The sequence below is a fragment of the Mustela erminea genome, chromosome 19 (genome assembly GCF_009829155.1).
Source record: "Mustela erminea isolate mMusErm1 chromosome 19, mMusErm1.Pri, whole genome shotgun sequence".
In the NCBI taxonomy this organism is placed as follows: Eukaryota; Metazoa; Chordata; class Mammalia; order Carnivora; family Mustelidae; genus Mustela; species Mustela erminea.
In genome coordinates, this window is record NC_045632.1 from 44,236,733 (window position 1) to 44,257,264 (window position 20,532).

At 45.2% G+C, this 20,532-nt stretch overlaps 4 protein-coding genes and 1 long non-coding RNA gene across 8 annotated transcripts in view; 2 read left to right on the forward strand and 3 right to left on the reverse strand.

The window, feature by feature from the left end:
* Positions 1–782: 782 nt before the first annotated feature.
* Positions 783–3,479, reverse strand: PDF (peptide deformylase, mitochondrial). The gene is made up of 2 exons (XM_032326379.1): positions 2,538–3,479; positions 783–1,670 (listed from the first exon to the last, which is right to left on the reverse strand). The coding sequence occupies exons 1-2, from the start codon at positions 3,352–3,354 to the stop codon at positions 1,513–1,515; spliced, it is 975 nt and encodes a 324-aa protein (XP_032182270.1). The 5' UTR covers positions 3,355–3,479; the 3' UTR covers positions 783–1,512.
* On the reverse strand, positions 1,558–10,133 carry COG8 (component of oligomeric golgi complex 8). The gene is made up of 6 exons (XM_032326370.1): positions 9,642–10,133; positions 8,306–8,513; positions 6,484–7,311; positions 4,552–4,720; positions 3,440–3,749; positions 1,558–1,670 (listed from the first exon to the last, which is right to left on the reverse strand). The coding sequence occupies exons 1-5, from the start codon at positions 10,034–10,036 to the stop codon at positions 3,481–3,483; spliced, it is 1,869 nt and encodes a 622-aa protein (XP_032182261.1). The 5' UTR covers positions 10,037–10,133; the 3' UTR covers positions 1,558–1,670; positions 3,440–3,480.
* Positions 3,655–4,830, forward strand: LOC116580245. Its single transcript, XR_004281567.1, has 2 exons — positions 3,655–3,760; positions 4,557–4,830. It is a non-coding gene; the product is annotated as an uncharacterized LOC116580245 (long non-coding RNA).
* A 59-nt stretch (positions 10,134–10,192) lies between the features above and the next one.
* Positions 10,193–20,532, forward strand: part of NIP7 (nucleolar pre-rRNA processing protein NIP7) — a 58,227-nt gene continuing 47,887 nt past the window's right edge. Inside the window, exons 1-5 of one of the 3 annotated variants that reach the window (XM_032326383.1) lie at positions 10,193–10,348; positions 10,460–10,546; positions 10,644–10,782; positions 11,297–11,437; positions 11,651–12,811. In XM_032326383.1, coding sequence (XP_032182274.1) covers positions 10,293–10,348; positions 10,460–10,546; positions 10,644–10,782; positions 11,297–11,437; positions 11,651–11,770 — 543 coding nt within the window. In that variant the 5' untranslated portion in view covers positions 10,193–10,292 and the 3' untranslated portion in view covers positions 11,771–12,811. Of the gene's footprint in view, positions 10,349–10,459; positions 10,547–10,643; positions 10,783–11,296; positions 11,438–11,650; positions 12,812–20,532 lie in introns of those variants that run through there. The other 2 variants (XM_032326384.1, XM_032326385.1) reach the window with 2 other exon arrangements.
* Positions 13,087–19,572, reverse strand: TMED6 (transmembrane p24 trafficking protein 6). 2 transcript variants are annotated; one of them, XM_032326381.1, is made up of 4 exons: positions 19,141–19,572; positions 17,510–17,630; positions 15,528–15,679; positions 13,087–13,522 (listed from the first exon to the last, which is right to left on the reverse strand). In XM_032326381.1, the coding sequence occupies exons 1-4, from the start codon at positions 19,351–19,353 to the stop codon at positions 13,289–13,291; spliced, it is 720 nt and encodes a 239-aa protein (XP_032182272.1). In that variant the 5' UTR covers positions 19,354–19,572; the 3' UTR covers positions 13,087–13,288. The 2 variants fall into 2 exon arrangements, with proteins under 2 accessions (XP_032182272.1, XP_032182271.1); XM_032326380.1 differs by having other exon boundaries at positions 17,510–17,636; positions 19,141–19,568.

Here is a 20,532-nt window from a genome sequence, read left to right on the forward strand (position 1 = left end):
CTGAGGTGGGTGACGTTTTTTAAGAAATGCAGATTTGTGGCTTTAGGCTGTAGTGGCTAGTTGGACAAATCCTCCTAGGTGGATTTGGTTATAGTAATGCACATCCTGTTGTCAGCAATACAGAGTTTAAGGTTTTCTCCAAGGTCCTTTCTGAGCAGCCATATACTCTCGGCCCCCAGATCAAAGCTGCAGGCAGATGTTACCAATCTACATTACAAAGGCATCTGTAAGGACGTTAACCACAGAGCGAGGTAAGGAAGCATCAGAATATTCTGAAGCCACCCTGCAGGAGCTTAGGAACATTGTCCAAAAAGGAAAGGAGGGTCACTGACTTCTAATTTTCTTAAGGATCCATGTTTTTAGTATACACACCTCCCCAGTGGCTGAATATCTAACATGACCTTGGAGCAGTGCTGGCTCCTATACCCTTCCAAAGTTTAATGCAGAGAGAGCCAGTTACCTTTGGCTTGACCTTGTAGGGCCCCATGGGGTGGTCTGTTTCGAGAAAGCCATACTGGATCCATTTAGTTAATTACTGTTTAAAACAAGTTTTTTCTAAACAACTTACGGGACTGACTACAAGGGTAACAGGATTTTGAGGATTGTGGTAAGAGTACCTGTGTTGCAAAACTCAACATAAAAATGAGGCAAGACCAGTATCTAGAGAAACAAGTTCCTTTAGATCTTGCAAAACTCTGACAGTATCTTAAGGCTAATCGTTGGTCAGGTTGATGCTAATTTATTTTTCCAAAAATAATTGTGACCAGGAAGCACAAGTTTTGCTTTGTTTCTTTTCTAATTGTGACAGGAAGAGGTTCATTGCTTCCTCAACTATCATCCCTCCCCTAGCCCTGATCCATGAGCTCCACCACAAGAATGAGCCAAACAGCAGCTGCCCAAGAAATCTTAGCAGGGAAATCATCACCCAAAACTTGTGACCCCGGTAAAATGTGTAGGTACTCATTCATGTTAATACTGTCATTAAACACTTCATGAACTGTGACCATTATGTTCTGTTTTACTTACACAAGCAAACTGCTGTTCAAGGCAAAGGACTGACTCTGCAGGTAAGACACATACAAGCCCTTTGTAAAAATAAGAACTCAGTGAAGATGATCAACCACAGTCTTAACCGGCATTTTTAAACAAAGCTTTCAGATATTAGGGACTATGTCATTATCAAATCTTGGCTCAGGGTACATTATACAGGTCTATGAAATAAAGTCTACTAAGAGTGGTTATTTATTTTCCCCAATTACCACCAACAAAATCATCAGGAAATGTTCACTCTTTCGGGGGAGTTCATTTTCTTCTCAAGTTGAAGGTAATATTTTGTCCATGGCTGATTTCAGGGCAAACATTTTTGATATACTCCTCTAACCTGGTTTGGCAATTCACTGTTTTCTGTCAGACCAAACCAGTATCAAGTTGATACCAGGCAAGTCAAACCCAGCTCAAATCCCAAGTGTCCGTGTTTGGGTTTCCAGAATCCTCAGATGCAGCAGAAAAAAATTAATCATTCACCTCCATCCAGTAGATATTTGTAAATGTCTTGCTGTCCATTTTGTCAATGAACAGGCAGCCCTGCAAGTGGTCCATCTCGTGCTGGATGATTCGGGCTGCCCATCCGCTCGCCTGCCACACGACCTGCTCCCCTTTGGGGTCCAGCCCTGCAAAGTAAGTTACAGCCTGGTTAAGGATATGCTTAACCGCATCATTTTTAATCTCCTCACCTTTCCCCTACCTCTGGTGTTCACAGAAGGCAACATAGAAGGGAATGTAGACAGCAGCCCCTATTCTTCCCAGAAAAGATGCCTCAACCATGTGCATTACCAAGTATTCAATGTGGCTCTAACGCTGACAATAGGTTGCTGGACTTACTATGGGGCCGAGATGAGAAATGATCTTTGTAAGGTGTCTCCTTTCTAAACATTTCTCCCATTTCTGAAGTACTGCTGATTTATTTCAATTCCTAAGAGTCTTTCAACTTGGTACACTATGAAATTAAGGGATACCATTTACTTTTTGACCTGGACCAAGTGGCCTACTTAAGAGGAACAATCTTCCCAACCCCAGCAACAAATCACATTCCACAAGATATCCTGCGGTGTGACAAACATGTACAGCTCATCATCCCGGCCTCGGGAAAGCTGGGTCCCACTTCTCCCATTCCACCACGACAGATCCAATTGGGTAAAAAGGGTACGTGTGTGAGACAGCCAGGGAGAGGGCACACAGCAGAGGACCTGTGGTGAGGTACTGTCGGAACTAGGCCACGTTCCCAGCCCAAGCCAAGTCCCAGACAAGCTGTCTCTTCTGTCACACTAGCCCCCATCCCCATCAGTCAGTCTTGAATCACGTCCCCTGCAGGGTTCCGCCGGCAGGCTTCGCTGAGCCTGCACTTCACAAATCTGCCTTTTAACTGGAGCTTTGAGAAAACTACATAGGACCAGAGATCGCCGCTTCCATGGGCAAAGGGGAAGAGCTGCACGCGTTTACTCAACCACCCCAAAGCCACCGCCCTGCCCCTGCCGCACCTGAGATCTGCACAGCCTGGAAGCGGGGTACGCAGGCCAGGAAGCCGGCGACGCTCTCGCAGCCCTCAGGGAAAGTGACCAGGCGGCTGTCTAGCACCCGCAGACTGGGGTTCACAAACACGCGCAGGGGGAAGGGCTCCATCTGGCGGGCCTCGCGCAGGCGCGGCGGGCAGGCGCGGAAGAGCGCTTCGGGGAACTCCAAAGCCAGCACCTGCAGCGGCACTCCGAGCTGCGGAGCGCTCAGGCCCACGCAGCGCCGGCTCCGCATCACCTGCACCAGCCTCTGCACCAGCCGCTGCAGTTCGGGCCCCGCCAGCTGCGCCGGCTCCACCGGGCCAGCCACGGCCCGCAGCGCCGGGTCGCCGACCTGACACACGCGCGGGTAGGGCGGCTGGGGCGCGCCCAGCACCAGACGCCGCACGTAGCGCCAGTAGGACCGCCGGCGCGCCGGGCCCTCGAGGCTGTCCCGGGTGGGCGCCGAACTGCAGCCCCGGGCGCCGCCGCCCGCCGCTCCCCCTGCCCACGGTGGGGCTGGTCCCAAGCAGGGACGCGCCCGCGCCAGGAGCGTCCCCAACAGCAGCGGCGCTCCCATTCGGTTCCCGGTACGCGGGACAGATCCTCCCGGTCGTCTCCGCCCTCCCCGGCCCCCGTAGGCGAGCGCTCCCGTCGCGGGGGACGCCGGGAAGCCGAGTTCTCGCGCGCCTTCCGGAAGCGCGAGCGCGGCCCCTAGAGCGCAGCCCGCCTCCGTGACGTCAGCAGCTTTATTACTGAATTCCGTGTTTTTATGTATAATCAACCGTTTGCAAGCGTGACGCATGGAGGTTCCCCCTTTCGTATGCGCTCACGAATGCCTTCCAGCCTACCCCCTGGGGCTGCGCCGTGCTCTCCAAGGCCGGCCTCACCTCTCCGCGGGCGCGGCAGGAAGCGCTGGCCGCCCCGCCCGTTAGGTGTCCGCACCAGGGACCTCAGCCGGCGGCGCCTCAGCGGAGTCCGCCTGCTCCTGCGCATCCTCAGGGCAAGCTGCAGCGGCGGGTTCCATGCCTGACTCCTCGGCGGCGGGTGCTGGAGCTGCGAGCTCCGGCGCCAGCTCCTTGTCATCCAGACAGAGGACCAGCTCTCTCTTCGGCAGGAGGAAGGCAAGAGGCTCCTGGACGAGGCCGATGTTCACATGCCCAAGGTTTCCGTACTTGGAGAGCTGAGTGGGTGGAATGCCTGACCCACAGGTAGAGAAAGTGAAATAGAAAAAACGTTTAACAAATTTAAATATTGATGTGTCGCAGAGGGGAAAAAAAAAATTATAGGACGTAACAGACACAATTTCCACAATGCCATACAGTGAAAGCCGTTTTTGTGATTTGGAACAAAAAGCCATACTATAAATCGAGACTTTGAAGGTAATCTGGAACAACACGGTGGAGGGTTCATGGAGTTAAGAGCCAAGAGAACCTCGGAAGGCATTGGCTTCCTTGTGCCAGGCCCAAGGAGAAAGCTGGGGGGAAAGTTGCCAAGAGCCACTCTGCTGGTGTGGCCACTGGACAACTGCCCAAAGGAAGCTCTGTCTCCCCCAGCCTTCACTCCTGGCACAGAGTGAAGTGGACACAGCGAAGTGAAGACAGATTGAAAAAAAATCTTTTCAAAATACCTTTTCTGGACATTTCATATTAGTAGAGTCATACAATATGTGGTTCTCCTATAACTAGCTTCTTCCACTTAGCCAGATACACACATACTGTATTATTTCATTTATATGAAATGTCCAGAAAAGGCAAATCTGTTGTAATAGAAGGCAGATGAGTGGTTGCCAGGGGCTAAGACTGGGATTGGGTAATGACTACACTGGACAGGAGCGTTCTTTTTAGGGTGATGGAAATGTTCTAAAACTGGACAGTGGTAATGGCTGTATATATCTGTATACTTACTAAAAAACAGTGAATTTTACAAATAGGTGAAATATTTAGTATATGAATTATATCAATACAGTAGTTGTCATGATGTTTCCCCTCCTTTCTCTTACCTAAGGTCTGTGCTATCTGAGCTGGTGGAAAAAGGACTTGGAGACAGCGATTTAAATAAGGAACAAGGTCTTCCAGGAAGACAGTGCAGAACTGGACAAAGAGCTCTTGCTCCCCACTGCTGAAAGCAGCCTCTTCTGCGCGATGGAAGGCCAGGATTGTTTTGGTTACCTAGGAGACAGGGGCACCATCAGTCACTAGACTATCACCATCAGTGGTACCTGAAACTAAGCACAAATATGCAGCCCTCAAGTTTTCATAAAGAAAGTCATTCCAAACAGGACATTATATTACTGTCTTGTTTAAATTCAGAATTGTGGTCTCTCCACAGTTCTTTCGCTTCGTTGATGTATTTTTGACCCAAACCCAACTTGTTTCATTACTGGCACACTTTCCACTTCCAGTGGAAGAGCATCAAGGTTCTTAATTCCTACAGGAGATGGACCGCAACTATATTGGGTCCAGGAAAATGAGGCAAAACTATAAAATATTTTTACTGAGTAAGGCTTCTGAGGTTCTAAGAAGCTAGACCGCTAAAAATTTATAAAAGAACACTGAGCTAAAAAAGAAGTTCCACATTAAAATAAAAGAGCAACCTAGCTGACGTTCCTGGTTCAAGTCCTAGCTGTGCCACTTGCTGGTTTTGTGACTTTGAGGTGATTGAACACTTTGTGCCCCCTGTTCCTCAGTTTCCTTATCTATAAAGTAGGGCCTGCAACAGGATCTACCTCTTAGGGTTGTGAGGATCAGTTCTCAATAGGTACAAAGTATAATGAACACGACCTGGAATGAAGTAAGTTCTACATAAACATTAGCATGTTACTATTACCTGAATTCATTGACTACAAAGTTTCATTGCTCATTCTTCCTTCCTCTTACAGGAGGGCTTGAACAGACTTTTTTTTTTTTTTTTGAGTAACACAAGTGGGAAAGTTTATTAAAGCAAAAAGTACACTCGAGATATGAAAGCGGGCAAGCCCAAGAGTAAGAGAGTTGGGCTCAGAAAGATTTTATATAACCATGTCACAACTGCCACCTGGCGGACAGCAACTGTAAGATGCTGTAAGTCATAAGAAACATCCCATTATATAAAGGTTTAAATATGTAAAAGATATTTTACAGGAGATCATTAGTTGTAGTATTTCTTGTATTGTGTAGAATTCTAAGATGGTTCTTAAGAATCCCACCCCTGGTATCCACGCCTTTGTGTAATCCCTTCCCCTTGACTGCAGGCAGAATGTGTGGCTTGTTTCTAACCCCTACTTAATATGGCGAAGGTGAAAAATTTGCAGATGTAATTAAAGCCCCTAATCAGTTGACTTTGAATTAGTCAAGGGATATCCTGGTTGGGCCCTACTTAATCAGATAAGCCTTTTTAAAAAAAGGTTGAGGATTTCCCTACAAATAAAGAGACTCACCCAGGAGAGTTGCTCTCTGTTGGCCTAAAACAGAAAGCCACACTTTATGGAGGGAGGTGGCTTCTAGGACCTAAGGGCCTTAAACCTACAATTGCAAAGAACAGAGATCTAACAACATGAATGAGCTTGAAAGGGGACCCCAGGCTTCAGATGAGACTGCCGCCTGGCCAACACCTTGACTGTAGCCTTGTGAGATCCTGAGCAGAGAACCCAGGACTCCCAATCCAAAGAAACTGGGAGACGAGAACTGTGTTATCTTGGCTGCTACGTTTGTAGAAGTTTGTTATGTAGCAGGAGAAAACTAATACATTACTCAGTCATTTTTACAGGTGAGCCACTTTATGTATTGTTTTAGGTCCCATCATGGGGGACTAACTAGAGCTTCTCAATCAGAAAAAGTCTAAAACCGCACTAAGCCTAAGTCTGCAACCACGTATCACACAGACTGATTTATTTTTTACAAAAGTCTGGCCACCTGTTAGAAGTCCCAGCAGGGAGCCAGCAGAATGTGCTCACCTTGACAAGAGCGTCCTCCAGGGCCCTAGTCACTTCCTGTGCCAGGGCCACAGGGCAGCAGAGGCGCAGATCATTGAAGGCAACCAGAATATTGTTGAGGAAGCAGGCAAGTGGGGGGAAATCCAAGAGTACCATGGGTGGCTGCAGGGTCCCCGGCTGAGTGACTGGCACAGCAGCAGGCAGGTTACTGCTGCCCAGGATGGTTGGAGCTGAGATGAGGGTGTAGGAATTCATTTCATCCTCGAACTTCTCCACTGCTTCCTGAATTGCCTTCTGGAAAGTGCTGATGGCCACCCGCTGGAAAACAGGAGCCAACTGGCCCCGGAAATCAACCCCGACCCGGCTGAAGGACAGCCCAAAGTACATGCACTGACCCAGCAGAGAATCTAGACGACCACCAATCCCCCGGTAAAGGTCGGTCTCCAGCACCTGCAGGAACTGTGAGACTCTCTGTAGCACCCAGCCATAGAAGATGGCACTCTCGTTTATAGTGTGCTCACCCATGGCAGGGGGCAACAGTGGGTCCTCATCAGAGAATATGGCACGGTACTGGGTGATGATATCGAACAGATGGACACGGCAGGCCTCAATGGTTTTTGTGATGTGGAAATAGGGATCGTCATTGGGGATGGCAGTCAGAATGGAACGGAGCCAAGCATCTCGGGCCTGAAGAAACTTCACCCTCAACTCAGCCTCAGTGAAGATATCCATGCACCGGAGGAAGCTAATGACACGGAGGCAGGCGGGGAGCTGGATGTTGGTTCTTAGTTGCTGGATCAGCTGGCTCAGCATCAGCTGCATGGACTGGCGCACTTCGTTCACGATGCCCTGACAACATAGGGAGTTGGTCACATCACAGTGGGAATGACACTTCCAGGAACCCATTCCACTACCCCTGAATATTGGAGATCAACATTCCCACTGCTTTCCTGATATGAAGATTTCCTAAAGTTGATGTGTACAGGTTTACCAACAAATACCGCGTTCACTGTGGCCTACAAGCCCTGTTTAATTGTCGTGCCTCAGCGGCTTTCTAATTCTGTCCCTCTGCTCACTGCAGTCCAGTCACACTGGCTGTCTTTTTCTTTTTTCTTTTTCTGCCTTGTATTTTTTTTTTTAAGATTTTATTTATTTATTTGAGAGAGAGAGCATGCACCAGAGGAGGGAGGGTCAGAGGGAGAAACAGACTCCTCGCTGAGCAGGGAGGCCAACACGGGACTCAATCCTATGACTCCAGGTTCATGACCTGAGCTTAAGGCAGTTGTTTAACCAACTGAGCCACCCAAGCACCCTTGTATTTCTTAAACACTCTCAACTTGTTCCCTCCTCAGTCTGCTATACCTGGTCTTTCCACTTTCTGGTTTGCTCTTTCCCCACATCTTTGTGTGACTGGTTCCTTCTCATCATCTGGGTCTCAGTTTAAATATTCTCTCTCCAGCAGAGCCTTTCTTCGCTACTCTACCTAGGGTACATATCCTAGTCTCCTACCCATTCCCTAGTTTATTTCCTTCAGACAGTTACCATTATCTGAAAGGATCATATTATTTATTTACCAACTATCCGCTTACATTCATGAAATCTAGGACCTTCTGTGCTTTGTGTCATTGTCTTCCCAAGACCTAGATCAGTGCCTGGCACATGATTAATATTTATCAGTTGAATGAATGAATGAATGTTTCATGTTCAAGCCTGTCTGGGCACTAGAAACCAAAATAAAACATGCAAAATTTCCCTAAGGTTTCTGCCTAAAGGTTCAGTGATAACCACAGAATTACTGATTATAAAAACATCAGTTTGTGTCCTTTTGGGGCAGTGTGGCTACCTGGATGACAGGGATGGAGGAATATTTCCTTTCCAGTCGGCGTACATAGGCTGCAAGCTCCAAGGCCTCTTCATAATAGCTGTTCCGGACACAGGTGTCCATTAGCTGAGGAATCTCCAGGATTTCCAGGATTTCTGTGTGCCGGTTTAGAGTCAGGGTGTTCATCCGGCGGTTGGAGCTGATCTCCTCAGCCTCTTTAACAAAGTTCCTAGTAACAGATAGGAGAATATTGGTTGCTCACTACTCTACATCCAAAACTTAGCTACAATTACCAAGAATTTATTATGAACTGGACAGTGATCTGGATGGTTTATGATTTAATCTTCACACCAAACCTGTGAGGTAAGTACTATCACCCTTGAGGCAACTTTAATCCCAGAGAGGCTAAGCAGCTTGTCCAAGATCACACAATTAATAAATGATAAAAATCTGTGAGCCCAGATCTGCCACTTAACTAGCAGTGGCAGGGTACTTAGGCTCTCTGAATTCTCTCCTTATTGGTAAAATAGTAGTAGGACCCACCTCATAAGCATGTGAGGATTAAATGAGATGATGTGTATAAAGCATTTAACACAGAACCTGACACACAGTAAATGTTAATAATAGCTATTCTTTTTGTGATCCCTAACCAGCTTAGAAGCTATAACCTTACCCTCAAGTTCCCTCAGCCTCTTCATCTTTTCTTAGCGTGTTGTTCCACTTTTAACTCCACAGTTTTCCCTTCTCCATAACTACAGAGACCTGCTTTATGAAGTCCCCTATATAGGAAGGCGGGCAGAAGGGTATAGAAGCTATTGTCAAACATCCAAAGACTCAAAACTTAAATTTTATCGAGAAAGGCTGAAAGGTAGAATTAAGGATAATAGACTGAGGCCTAAAGAGGCAGAATATGGCATAAAAAGAGATTTTTTTGGATAATTTTTGCTGCCTTCAAATGAAAGGATTTCGTTGTCCTTTGGATGGTCGGCTCGTGTAGCTTATAGCTGGCGACCGTAGAATGTTAGCTATGTCAGACCCAATAAGTGCTTTGCGTGGATTCTCTAGTACAACAGTCCTGTGAGGGAGGGACGTGCAGCTGTTTTCCAATCCTGCCTTGGGGCGGGCTTACTAGCTTCCAAGTGCCCCTAGACAATCCCCAAGCCACCTCAACTTCCTCATACATAAAATGGGAATAACAGTACCTACCTCGAAAGCTGTTATGAAGCTTAAGTGGATTTTTAAAATGCTCAGAGGAGCACCTGACCCATGGTAACTGCTATGTGTTAGCTATTTCTTTCGTCATAAATGTCAGCTATTACAGTTGCTAAAAGCCCCCTTAGTGCCAGGCCCGCCGCACCTGCAGCTCTGCTGGAAGCTGGGCAAGCGGTCGAGCAGGCGGCCGAGCGACGCCTCCACGTCGCCAAAGAGGCGGTGGATGCGCTCGGTGCACTCGGCGCCTCGGATGAAGGTCTTGTAGTTGGCAAAGGCCAAGTCGCGCGTCTGCTGCAGCAGCTGCGCTCGCTCTTCCGCCAAGCGCTCGGGCTCGCGTCTCAGCCGCTCCAGCCCGGAGCCGCTCAGCTCCCGGAGGTAGCGGCCCACGTCGGGCCGCTCCCGCCACTGGGCCTCGGGGAAACGGTCTCGGAACAGCGATGCCAGGAGCCCTTCATCCTCCACTTCCCCGAGAGCTGCGGCAGTGGCCGTCGTTGTGGCAGGCTCCGTGGTTGACGAAGCGACCGTCGCCGTCGCCGCCATCTTCCAGCAGCAGCGTCACTTCTCCTCCGGCCCTGCGAGGGCGCTGGCTCGGAATCCAGGACCGGAAGCAGCTGGGGGTTCGTATCCGGCCCGCTTGCTTTGCCGATGGTCCTCCAGGCTGCGGAGCACTGGGGCAGGGACCAAATTGACGGCGGCTAGAGAGGCAGGCTTTGGGGTTGCCAGGGAGCGGCCGGCGGCTGACTTCCGCTTCCGGCCTCTGAGGCACGCGGATTCGGTGTTGTAACCCAGCGGGAAAATGCGGCCTTTAACTGAAGAAGAGACCCGAGTAATGTTTGAGAAGATAGCGAAATAGTAAGAGCGCACGGAGGGGAAGGGGAAATGTGTGTGTGGCGGGTAGAGTGGGGACGCGGGGCCGGGAGGAGGCTGTTGGGGCGCTGTCTCCAGCCCTCCTTTTGCTTTCAGCATCGGGGAGAACCTTCAGCTGCTGGTCGACAGGCCCGACGGCACCTACTGTTTCAGGCTGCACAACGACCGTGTGTACTATGTGAGGTGAGGCGGTGCCGGGTGGACGACAGGAGCCCCGGGTGGATAACTGGGTCCCACCAGCTTCTCCCATCTGACACCTTCTTCTTCCTTACCCCTTCAGTGAGAAGATCCTGAAGTTGGCGGCCAACATCTCTGGGGACAAGCTAGTGTCGCTGGGGACCTGCTTCGGAAAATTCACTAAGACTCACAAGTTCCGGTTGCACATCACGGCTCTGGATTACCTTGCACCCTATGCCAAGGTTTGTAGGGTGGTATTCAGTCGGCCACTGGGGAGGAAGGAAGGCAAAGATGAGGGCCACGTCCGAACGCAGATAATCGGGTATCTTCTCTGTCACGGAGTCCGTGCCAGCTCGTGGGGATGTGTGCAGGTCTTGCTGCTTGGGCATGGTTGGGGTTCTGGCATGAGGATGCTGTATGGTTGCATAGTCCTAGTTATGTCCAGCAGAGTAGAAAAGCCTATGCAGACCCCACTCAAGAAAAGCAAATTGGTGGCTTCGGTGAGAGCATAGTGGGATCCAGAAAAGGAGCTTTTAAACTATCCGTGTGAGAGATTACAGAGTTGAGGAAAGAACTTTCTGGCAGTTCTCTTTAGGGCGTGAATAATTTGAGATAACCATCCATTTTTCTGTTTTCCTTAAAATGCTTTCAAGAAGTGAATCACATATCCAGCAGCTGGCTTATGTGCAGAGATACAGCAAGTAGGATTTTAATGCCTCTTGGATTTAATTCTGGTTTTTTTTTTTTTTTTAATAGTATAAAGTGTGGATAAAGCCTGGAGCAGAGCAGTCCTTCCTGTATGGGAACCATGTGTTGAAATCTGGACTGGGTCGAATCACTGAAAATACTTGTCAGTACCAGGGAGTGGTGGTATACTCCATGGCAGACGTCCCTTTGGTGAGTAGAGATGGTAGCTGTTATAAAAACCAAGTATCTTTTTAATCAAGAAGGATGTATTTTCAATCAATGCGCTTTAGAGACTAAATTTTCAGCACCTTTCAAATTTCTCAAAGATAAGAACTGTATTTTTTCATCTTCATTATTTCTACCCCTCAATGCGTGCCAACTGAATGACTTGAGTGAATCAGTGTCTCTTCTTTTGAATCCCAGGGTTTTGGGGTGGCAGCAAAGTCTACACAAGACTGCAGGAAAGTAGACCCCATGGCGATTGTGGTATTTCATCAAGCAGACATTGGGGAATATGTGCGGCATGAAGAGACTTTGACTTAAAACGAAATCATCGCAAGGACTTATGGCTGTGTGGAAGGGCCTAGCTTTCTTTCCTGTGTCTGTGTAGGCTCCATCATCATGTTGAATTTTGTCAACACTGTGACTTCTTCAGGGACTTCTTAGTTTAATATTCTATTATGGACGAATGCAGGCTGGATTCTTATGCAGAAATGGCTCAAAAACAGTGTTTCAGATCTTTGCGTTTGTGACTAAATAGAATACTGTGTTTTATATTTGAATCAAGGGGCTTCTTGTCTTGAGTAACAGGTTCTAAGTCATTGGAACTAAGGACAAGAATAGCTAGCTTATTGTTATCTGTGATAACACTGTTTTCCAAACTCATGATAAGAACACAATTGATTTTCTTCATTATTTATTAATACCATGGAAGTCAGATATTACCATATTAGAATGGTAGGTCACATATGGGATTTTACTAATGAAATTTGGATAAAATAACAGCAATTTGTTCTGCCAATTTTCTATATAGTAGGTTCTTGGATTCAAACCCTGGTTCTGACACTTGCCAGCTGTATGGCTTTAGAGGCGTCATTAAACTTTGATAAGCTTATTTTCTTCTTTTGCTTCGAAAAACAGCTTTAACCATCTACCTAAGAATGGTTTTTAGAATTAGAAATCACATTTGTAAAGCACTTAGCACAGTGCCTGGCAAATGTTAGGTGTTAAACAAATGGTAAGAATTATTTTTATGTCGTATATACCGGGTATTTCTATTACTAAGGATAGGATTTCCTGTAGTTATAGTATAGTTTTGATGATATATCTTGGTTCTTGTTCTCCTTTTTCTTAGATGGTATGATCCCAGGCTAATGTTATTTTCATCACCTTGATTTCTTAAAACGTGATTTCCCTTACAAACCTTTATTTACCTGACTGGACTAGATAGAAAGCACTAATCATAGACACTGAAATAATTCAGCTCCTCCCCCTTTGTCCATGCCTGCCAAAATTATTTTTGGAATTATTAAAATGTTTTTTAATGAAAAAATTCCACTAAGTTTTTTTAAAACTGCCTGTATTATAAAGCATTTCTTTAAATACACTTTTTTCCTGCTTATTTTAAATTCCAAAGGTGACATCTAAAAATAAAATTTTCAACTACAACAAAGCAGTCTACCAATTCCTGTTTTTGTATGCAACATGTAAAACAGATATGTTTTGTCCCATTTTTTTTTTTTTTCAATTCTTCTCCTTCCCAAGGTTATGTGTAAACCCTCTAGATAGACTTAGTAAAGGTTGAGGGACCGCTGTATGTTGAACAGTATTTTTATGGTAGCATTTGGAACACACTTTAGTAATAGCTAATATCAAAACTTGCACATTTATTATTTTATTGCCATTTTGAGGCAACTGGAGAGGAAAGGAAAGCAATAGACTAAGATGTTCGAACAAGATAAATTGATTTTTTCCAGTAATCTACAAAGCTTATTTGACCAAAACTTTGACAGAGCTTCTGCCGCAGAAGAAGAGAGCCTAGGCTGCTGTAGTCATTTTGGCTTAGCATCTTGGCTTTTTCGTGTCTGTAGTCTTTGGGACATTGAAGAGACGCTTCAAGAAATACAGCTGCAGGATTCCAGAAAGAATAATAACAAGGCTCTGAGCTGTTGACCACCAGTTCACATAGTTATAGTTTGATTGGAGAAGGAAGAAGTCAGCCATTTTCCTCATACGGGCAAAGTTGTAGTATCGCCACATGTGGAAGATATTGTTCTGCATCTTCCGTGTACTCTCCTGTGGGACAGAAAATGAAGTAAAGAGAGGGTCCTCCCTACCTCCTGTCTAGTCTCACCTGGGTGCTCACGAGCACTAATCTAAGTTACCTGGAAGTTGAGTAGCTTACTTATAATTTTATGATACGTAGTAAGTTGGTTATTGTAGTTGTTAGTAAAGCTGGTTTTGCTGTATATGAAAAAGTCTGTTTTTTTTTTTTGGTGGTGAGCAGCAAAGCAAAATTTATTGAGCCATAGCAAAGTGATAGCACAAAGCTCCTGAAAAGGGAGGGGACCCAGGAGGGTTGCCTAAAAGACACAATTTTATAATGAAAAATTTCAATGTTGAAACTAGAAAGCTCTTTCAGGTGTCTCACAGTATTTCTAGATTTAGGTATGTACTTTGTACGTCATTGCTATTCTGGTGATGTCTTCTGTTCTTCGAATATGGTAGAAGACTAGGGCCTACAGACTTCTTATTAAAGGACCAGATAGTAAATATTTTCGGTTTTGTAGGCAGTACAGTCTGTTGCAACTACCAAACTCTGCCGTTGTTAGCACAGAAGCAGCTGTGTGTAATTGTCAAATGAGCATAACTGTGTTTCAGTGAAGTGTCATTTGCGGAAACAGGCAGTGGGCTTTTGTGCACTGAAAAATACTATCAAGAAAGTGAAAAGACATCCCACAGAATGGAGAAAATGTTGGCAAATCACTTACCTGATAAGGGATTTACATCCAGAATATTTAAAAAAACTTATACCTCATCAATAAAAAGACCACCCAATTTTAAAATAGGTAAAGGATTTGAATAGACAGTTCTCCAAAGAAGATAGACAAATGGCCCAAAAAACATGAAAAGATGCTCAGTGGTCTTAGCCATTAGGGAGACAGAACTCAAAACCACAAGATACAACTCCACACCCACTGGGATGACTATTAATAAAAGAGACAGTGGCATGTTGGTGAGGATGTGGAGAAATTAAAACCACATATGCTGGTGGGAGTGTAACTTGCCTTGGCCACTGGAGAACAGGAGTTACTCACAAAGTTAAACAGATGACCATGTGACCCAGCAGATTATACCACTTCTTGGTATACAGAAATGAAAACATGTTCACACAAAAACTTCATGCAAATGTTCATGGCTGCATTATTCATAATAGCCAAAAAGTGGACAACCTAAATGTCTATCAGCTGATGAGTGGATAAGTGAAATGTGGTACAGTCATAGAAGAGAGTATTAGTCATCCATAAAAGGGAATGAAGTACTAATATATGCTACAATATGGATTAATTTTGAGAACACACTTCACTAAGTGAAGGAGTCTGGAAACAGGCCCCATTGGATGATTCTACTCATACACTATATGTATGATACATACATACAATGTACAAGATAGGCAAATTTATAGAAACAGAAAGTTGATTAATGAATGCTTGCCGAGGACTAGGAGGGGTCCTGGGGAAGGAAGAGTGACTAAGGGGTGTAGTTCTTTTTGGGTGATGAAACTGTTCTGGAATTAGATGTGATAGTGGCAGGACCTTGGGAATATACTAAAAACCTCAGAATTGTACACTTTAAAATGGTGAATAGGCCATTCCTCTTTTTTGTTTTTTTTTTTTTTAGATTTTATTTATTTATTTGACAGAGAGAAACCACAAGTAGGCAGAGAGGCAGGCAGAGAGGGAGGGAAGCAGGCTCCCTGCTGAGCAGAGAGCCTGATGTGGGGCTTGATCCCAGGTCCCTGAGATCATGACTTGAGCCGAAGGCAGAGGTTGTAACCCACTGGGCCATCCAGGCGCCCCTGAATGGGTCATTCCAACGGGAAATGGACCAGATTTAGTTTGTGTGCCAGAGTTTGCCAGCTCCTTGTATAAAACAAGTGAGGAATTTGAAGAGCTCCAAGTCCTAAAAATTAAAGGATTCAGATCCCTGTGCCTGTTTGGTTTCTCCCCAGGTGAGCACTCACTCAGGTGATATTATTTCCAAGGATGTTTCCATATTGTTACTCCCACAAAATGGTTACCTCAATGGCATCCAGAGTATCGTTCAGTTGTTTTCTTTCATTCTTCTGTTTGTGGTCCATCTCAGGCCCCTCGTAGAAGACTCCAAAATTGAGGTACACTTGCACCGAACCAAAGTGATTTTGCTGATTTTTTAGACAAAGCTGATAAAAACCTGTAGGAATCATTACTAAATCATTACTAAAGCTTGGTCTCCACCCTTTGTTGATCCAACACCCTCTAGGTTTCCCCAAAGATACATGTGTACCAGTGGTTTTTTTGGGGTTTTTTGTTTTTTTTTTTTTTAAAGATTTTATTTATTTATTTGTCATAGAGAGAGAAGCGAGAGCAAGCACAGGCAGACAGAGTGGCAGGCAGAGGCAGAGGGAGAAGCAGGCTCCCCGCCAAGCAAGGAGCCCGATGTGGGACTCGATCCCAGGATGCTGGGATCATGACCAGAGCCGAAGGCAGCCGCTTAAGCAACTGAGCCACCCAGGCGTCCCATGTGTACCAGTGTTAAAGGTGCTACTGTAGTTTCCTTCCTTTTACTTAGGAAGTAGAAAGATCCAATTTTTTATGTGGAAACCTTACATGATCTTCCATGAAACTTATTTTACTAAGTACAAATTACAATATAGTGTTTTGCCAAATATTAGTGACTTAGTTCTATAAATTAGTAAATTTGTAAGTAAATTTAAGTTAGTTCTATACTAGATTGAAAACGTTTTCTCTGTCTTTTTCAACATATATTTCTCACATCTCTTATTGAAGCTCTTCTGCTTGACAAAGTGAACTGAAATTAAGAGCATGGTTGTTTTCCTGCTTCTTATACACCATTAGAGCTGGGGGATACCATCTTGAACTTGAGACTAGAGAAAAAATTGATGTGTTTGCATGAAAGAAGCTATCCTGCTGAATGGAGTAACTTCCTGCAAAGTGGTTTGTACAGGAGCCGATGGTTTAGGGTATATACTCGTGCTGATTCTGAACGGGGGTTGCCACCCTTTGTATGTATGTGGAAGTGGGGAGAAGCGGGATTAGAAAGGTGTGGCAGCATATTTGATTGTCAAAATGATTGGATGGCAGTATTGGCAGGTAGGGGCCAAAGGTGCTAACTAACCTAGAGTGCTGAATATCCTGTGCTACACAATGAAGGATTGTTTTATGTCCCTGTTGAGAAACATTGTCTTTCTTCATAAACCCGGCTGGTAGAAAGGGCAGTTAAAACTGACCCCATGCTGGGGGCACTTGGGTGGTTCAGTTGGTTAAGCATCTGTCTTCAGCTTGGGGTGCTGGGATTGGGCCTCATGTCTGGCTCCCTGCTCAGTGGGGAGTTTGTTTCTCTCTCTCCCTTTGTCCTTCCCCTGCTTGTGTGCTTGCCCACGTGCATGCTTGTGCTCCTGCTCACTCTCTCTCGAGAGAAAAAACCAAAACCCAAAAAACTGACCCATGTTGTCCAAGGTGGGGACAGACTCGATCTGGCTGTAGAAATTTTCTGGTGACTGGAGAAGTGCTTTGTTGTGGAACGTGGGTATTTTCACTGTGATGCGTTACCTTTCGTTCTGAGTCTTCTGTTTAGTAACTGCCTCAAGTACTCTGAATAGAAAGAAGTGCTGTCCTCAAATAAATTTGTTAATTGGAATTCTGTATTATAAATGGATCTATTTTGGTCACTTTCTCATAACCTGTTCAGATGGAGACAATGAGATAAAAGTGAGCTTCTGGACCCTGGAGTTAAAATAGTCACCTTGAGACCCTGTCCCGAATCTGCCAGGGGACAGACTGCCTCTGCTGCTGGCAATCTGCTGTGAAGTTTTGATGTTGGTGCTCAAGGCTAGTTTTTGGTGTTTGAAGCTGTTTAGTCCCCCTACTGTTTGATCATCCCTCTGTGAAAAAGCCAGAGCTTTTACATCTCATGTACTTCAGTAATTTCAGTACTTCCTCATTATTGACCCAGTTTCAAAGAAACTAATGATTATTACAGTAACTGGTGATGAAAACAGACCTGTTTCTTTGGTAGAGAAGTTTATCTGGCCTCGAACACTCTGAGAGGAGTCTATGAGGAAACCCTGTGGGGTGTGTGCAGTGGCAGCAACATGTCGGTCATGTGACATTCCCAGTGTCCGCTGCACCTGCCAAGACACATTAAAGAGGGAGAAAAGCCCCTGCTACATCACAGAAAGCTAGCTAAGTGCCACGATTGACATTCCTGATCATCTGCACAGTGGTTCTCAATCAGGGATGGTACTGCCATCCTGGGAGTTTGGATTGAGACAACAGTGGTGGTGGGGGTTGAGTAGAAAGAGACAGCAATATTGAACATCCTACCACATTAGAAACAGTATTGTAAGACAAAGAATTACCCAAAATGCCAGTAACACTCCTCTTAGGAAGACCTGTCTCAGAATGTCCATCTGGTGTGTATTGATTGATACGTATGTTTTTGTAGAGTTCTTGATTGAACTTGCTTGGTTTTGACTTCCCTGGTGGTGTCTCAGACTTGGGCTTAGTTGCTGCTTGACAGCAAATAAATAGGACATTCAATAGCCACTTCTCAAGCTGGATCTTGATAAGCCCATGCTACAGTGTGCTTACTAATAGCTACTGTCCTGTTATAAATTGAGAGATAAGAAAAGGCTCTGATAAACTAACTTAAAATAAGCTTTGAGTTACAATGCAATGGAATAAGATCAATATAGTCTTACTATGTAAACAAAATTTAGAAAGTTAACAGGTTTCTTTTTTAATTATTTAAAAAAATATTTTATTAATTTATTTGACAGAGATCACAAGTAGGCAGAGAGGCAGGCAGAGAGGGAGGAGGAGGCAAGCTCCCCGCCGAGCAGAGAAACCAATGTGGGGCTCGATCCCAGGACCCCGGGATCATGACCTAAGCCGAAGGCAGAGGCTTTAACCCACTGAGCCACCCAGGGGCCCCAAGTTAACAGGTTTCTAAGACAAAGAACAAAAGAAATTAACAGCCTTTGACTTTACTATTGAGTTCACCATTCTTGGGCACTGTGGTATAAGACCACAGGATGGATAAATGTACTTAGCCTATCAACAGGCAACTTGAAAACATTCCCCTTCCCAAAGAAATAGAGGCCTGCCTGGCCAAATAGAGGGACCCTGAGCCAGTGATTCTGTGGTCTGCCAGAATTACTCCTTAAAGCAGCAGAGTAAATGTTGCTCTCCCGGTCCCATAAACTGAAGCATCTTTCTTTGAAATAATCAGAGTCTGTTTCCAAAGTTCGTGTAAGTTTTCATTCAACTTTGTACCATATTGTTTTATTATTTTATAAAAATGGATTCTCTCTCATCTCCAAATCTGAGTTAAAATATATTTGATTACCTCTCCAGGAAGAGGCAGTATGTTTGTCCCATGGCTTTGAGCACACCTCCACTGCCCCCAGTTTGAGAAGTCAAGCCATATGTTTTAGTGATTAGTCATCCATCAAGAGTTTCCATCCAAGTGCAGATCCATTTCATTAACAGGTAGGGAATCACAGCATAATAAAGACAACCAGAATCCTGTATTTGAATAAAACTTGTCCCACTTTGCAAAAGGAAACAAACAAACAAACAACAACAAAAAAAACAAGTCCCCAGTATGGCGAGAGGAGCCCGTGTACTCACCTCATAACTGAAATATAAGTATCCAGTCTGGCGGGCAAATTGCCAGAAGCATTCTGTGCCTGCTGGAGGGATCATGATGGCAAAGTCAGATCGATCTGCTCCATGGAAGAGCAGCTGGTCCCCAGAGCCACTAAGGGGTTCTGTCTTCTGGCTCTTAGCAGAAGTCACTAGGTTCAGAACCACCAGTCCAGCCCCAAAGAGCAAAGGGAACATGTTGCTTTTTGGAGACTCCTCTGCAGGTGAACTGCTTGCAGTCTAGTGAAACCAAGCAGTTTAATCAACTGCTAGGGTAATCATTAACTTAGCCTGGTTTCAGGGCCACACATGGATATTCCATAGTAGAACTGGCACGATATCCTCATGCTTGGCTCACAGGAATTGGTTTTACCTCAAAAACTCAAGGGATGGAGCACCTGAGTGGCTCAGTCGGCTAAGCATCTGCCTTCGGCTCAGGTCATGATCCCAGGGTCCTGGGATCGAGCCCGCATGGGGCTCTCTGCTCAGCAAGGAGCCTACTTTTCCCTCTCCCACTCTCTCTGCTTATATTCCCTCTCTTGCTGTCTCTCTCTCTGTGTCAAATAAATAAATAAAATCTTTAAAAAAAAAAACCTCAGGGGCTTATCAAACCTACTTCATGGGTGCTAGATAGAATCTTCTCCAGAAGAGGCATTTTTGTCCTTCCTTTGGGTTATCATTTTTAAGTTCTTGGGAATAAGCACTGGGTAATTTTATTTACAACCATCTGAATAAACAGACAAAGTTTGCCTGGAGAGATTTGTTTCTCCTATTCGTATCAGGTTGCTAGATGCTCCAATAAGATATGTGGGGCAAACCTGAGCGAACAGAGTATTTTCTGCCCAGTGCTAGATTTTAGCAAAAAGCACAGCATGTTAATGTGTGCAAAATTTTTAATGGACAAATAAAGTGAGCAAGAGGCAGTGGTCAGAGTCTTCCACTGATAATCCTTGTTCTACTTTCCCCCTTACTGATCCACTCTGCTAAAGCTATCCAAAAACCCACTTAAAGAATATATTGTTCAAACCCTCCATCTTTCCTCTTTTATTTATGACTTCTTCGGCACTCAGAGCAGGGAAAAGGTTCAATTGAACACCTGCTGACTTCATGGCTGGCATTGAGCTAAAAGATTTACTTGCTTCCTGTGTGTTCTCACAACAGCCCTGGGAGGGGCTTAGAGATAAGGAAATGGACATTCAGAGATTCCAGTGGCCAGCTCCTTGTCCCCGAAGCGCAGCTGGTGCAGCTGGGGCCCCGAGTGGGTCTCGTACTCTTACCTATCAGGACAGTGTTTATGTCAGTCTGTGAGTGCTGAGAATGCCTAAATGTTTTGATTTTAGCCATAATCTTAAAAAACAAAATAGCGTTAGCACCTTC